The sequence below is a fragment of the Chaetura pelagica genome, unplaced genomic scaffold, assembly GCF_000747805.2.
Source record: "Chaetura pelagica isolate M959 unplaced genomic scaffold, ChaPel_1.0 scaffold169, whole genome shotgun sequence".
NCBI classification, from domain to species: Eukaryota; Metazoa; Chordata; class Aves; order Apodiformes; family Apodidae; genus Chaetura; species Chaetura pelagica.
The window spans coordinates 748202-750475 of record NW_009954616.1 but is presented as its reverse complement, the minus strand read 5'-3'; the positions used below and the strand labels follow the sequence as shown (position 1 = coordinate 750475).

General features: G+C 38.7%; 1 protein-coding gene across 1 annotated transcript in view; it reads right to left on the bottom strand.

The window, feature by feature from the left end:
• The window catches only part of POC5 (POC5 centriolar protein), a 29082-nt gene that overhangs the window by 22900 nt on the left and 3908 nt on the right, over positions 1-2274 (bottom strand). The window contains exon 2 of the mRNA XM_010005555.1: positions 2116-2219. Within this exon, the coding sequence (XP_010003857.1) occupies positions 2116-2219 (104 nt within the window). The remainder of the gene's footprint in view (positions 1-2115; positions 2220-2274) is intronic.

Below are 2274 nucleotides of genomic sequence, written 5' to 3'. Positions count from 1 at the left end.
GGGCCGGTGCCGGCCTAAAAGCTTGGGGTGAGTGTAGAGGGGCAGCCTGCAGTTCTGCGTGTGGGGGAATCGCCGCTGAAAGGGGGTTTCCCTGTGGAGAGTGAAGGTTAAAAAACCCCCCCAACGACAACACAAACCCCCAAATTCTTCAAGGTTTGCACCCGTGGTGGTTATGAAGCTGGGAGACCTCGCCGAGTAGGTGCACAGGGACGTGATTTAGTCACCGCCACTCAGTGTGTTGTTTAAAAAGCCTTCTATATGTGGCACTTGGGAACACGGTTTAACACTGGACGTGGTAGATGAGGGTTCATGAGAGGCTGTGGAGTCTCCTCTGGAGACATTCAGAACCCACCTGGACACGCTCCTGCGTGACGTGCTCTGGGTGATCCTGCTCTGGGTTGGACTAGATGGTCTTTCGAGGTCCCTTCCAACCCCAACCCCTAAGATTCTGTGATTCTGTGACTCAATGATCCTGAAGATCTTTTTCAACCTAATTGATTCTATGATGTTATGATTTCTTCCCAATCCAGCCTTTCTGTAGAAGCTTTTACAGAATCATAGTGTCACAGGTTGGCACGCTAAATGAATCCACCTGTTAAATTCTGTCTGCCCTACAGCAGAGCCATGTGTTGCACACCCCATCTGAGGGTCAGCAGTCGGAGGGAGGAGTAACTGCACAGCCTGACCCCAGGGAGAATTGCTTTTATTGCTGTTATCTCAGGGCTATAACAAACAGTAATTGATCAAGTTCTAGAGATACCCATCGGGCATTAAGGAGTAGAGTCCTCCTGTTTGCTAGACTTTATCAATCTTCATACTGTCTTAATTTTTCTTTTTGTAATGCAAGCTATGCCACAGAAAGTAATTCCAAAATAATTTACAGCACTGAACTCCAGCTACAGCTGTGCTCTCTGGTATACTAGAACCACAGACATCCTAGTCAAGCTCCATAGTATGTGAATATAAATTATATTGCATCAATATTTTGCCTGATCACACAAGAAAGATAACATAAGATATCCAAATAGCAACAAAATTGTAATTTGTCTTTCACATTTACAGCAATGTACGTGTCTTCTGGAATCTTTTGCGTCTGTGAAACATAGTTAAACAAATACAGAAACCATCACAATTTTTCACCTCTTAGAGGCATGAAGAGCTCCTAAAATAAGCCTTTTTCTATAGTATAAATCCTACTTAAACATTTGGGTTTTTTTCCCCAGAATAATTCTTGGCAATTGCAGCAGCCACCTAAAGCCCAATTTTGCCTGATGTGAAGCTTCACTACCGTGGAGTGCTTTCACTTCTGCTGCTTCCCATGCTTTGGTGTGAGCCATACAGAACATGATCAAACCCAAGACTTCTATTCCAGTTTTTAGAGTACTTTTCAAGCTGTGTAATATATATTAATGCAAAAATGCCTGCTTTTTAGTTCATCTCTACAAAAATTACCACCACCATGTCAATATCCATAGTTTTAAATTATCCCAGAGGTGGTTTAGTGAAATTAGTAAGCCAGGAGAAACATGATCTTTGTCCTTTTTTGTTTTTTTTTAAGATTTCTTTCAGTGATTTCAAGATAAATCTTCTATCGTGACATATATAATGTATATTTTTACATTTTTATAAATTTCCTATATTTATATATGTTACATTGTTCTCTGTCATATGTATATATTTATATATAAATATATATTTATATATCATTACTATATATATTTGTATATTTCATGTATTTTTTATGCAAGATTTATTGCCCAGATCTTACCTCAAGCTCAGCCCGAATCACAACCAGCTGGTTGATTCTGGATAGGCATCAACATAAGGTATTTTCTTATCCTAGTCATATGCTTTCATGCAGTAAACAAAATTCTTCATAAATACTTTTCTGAAGATGTATCCTTAATCCCAGCCGTATCTTCAATTTATTACAAGTGATTGAAAACCTATCGGAATGAACAAAGCATTGCCCCTTATCAGCCTCAAGTTCTTCATTTGTAACCATTTGTTAACTTGAGGTATTCTATTTTTCTTTTCTGAAGATTGATCATAATTTCAGTTTAGCATTAGCTAATTAGAGTTGCTGACCTTTTTATTATTAAATGCTTTGCTTACCAACTTAGCAACATTAGCCTTTCCCTGAGGCCTAGAATCTGAAGGCATAAAGCAAATTTCCCGTATTTTTCCATAAATTTGTAACTCTACACCTGGAGTCCTTCCTAGATTATAATAAAATACGCATCTGGTAAAATTAAATTTAAGTAATGCCCTACT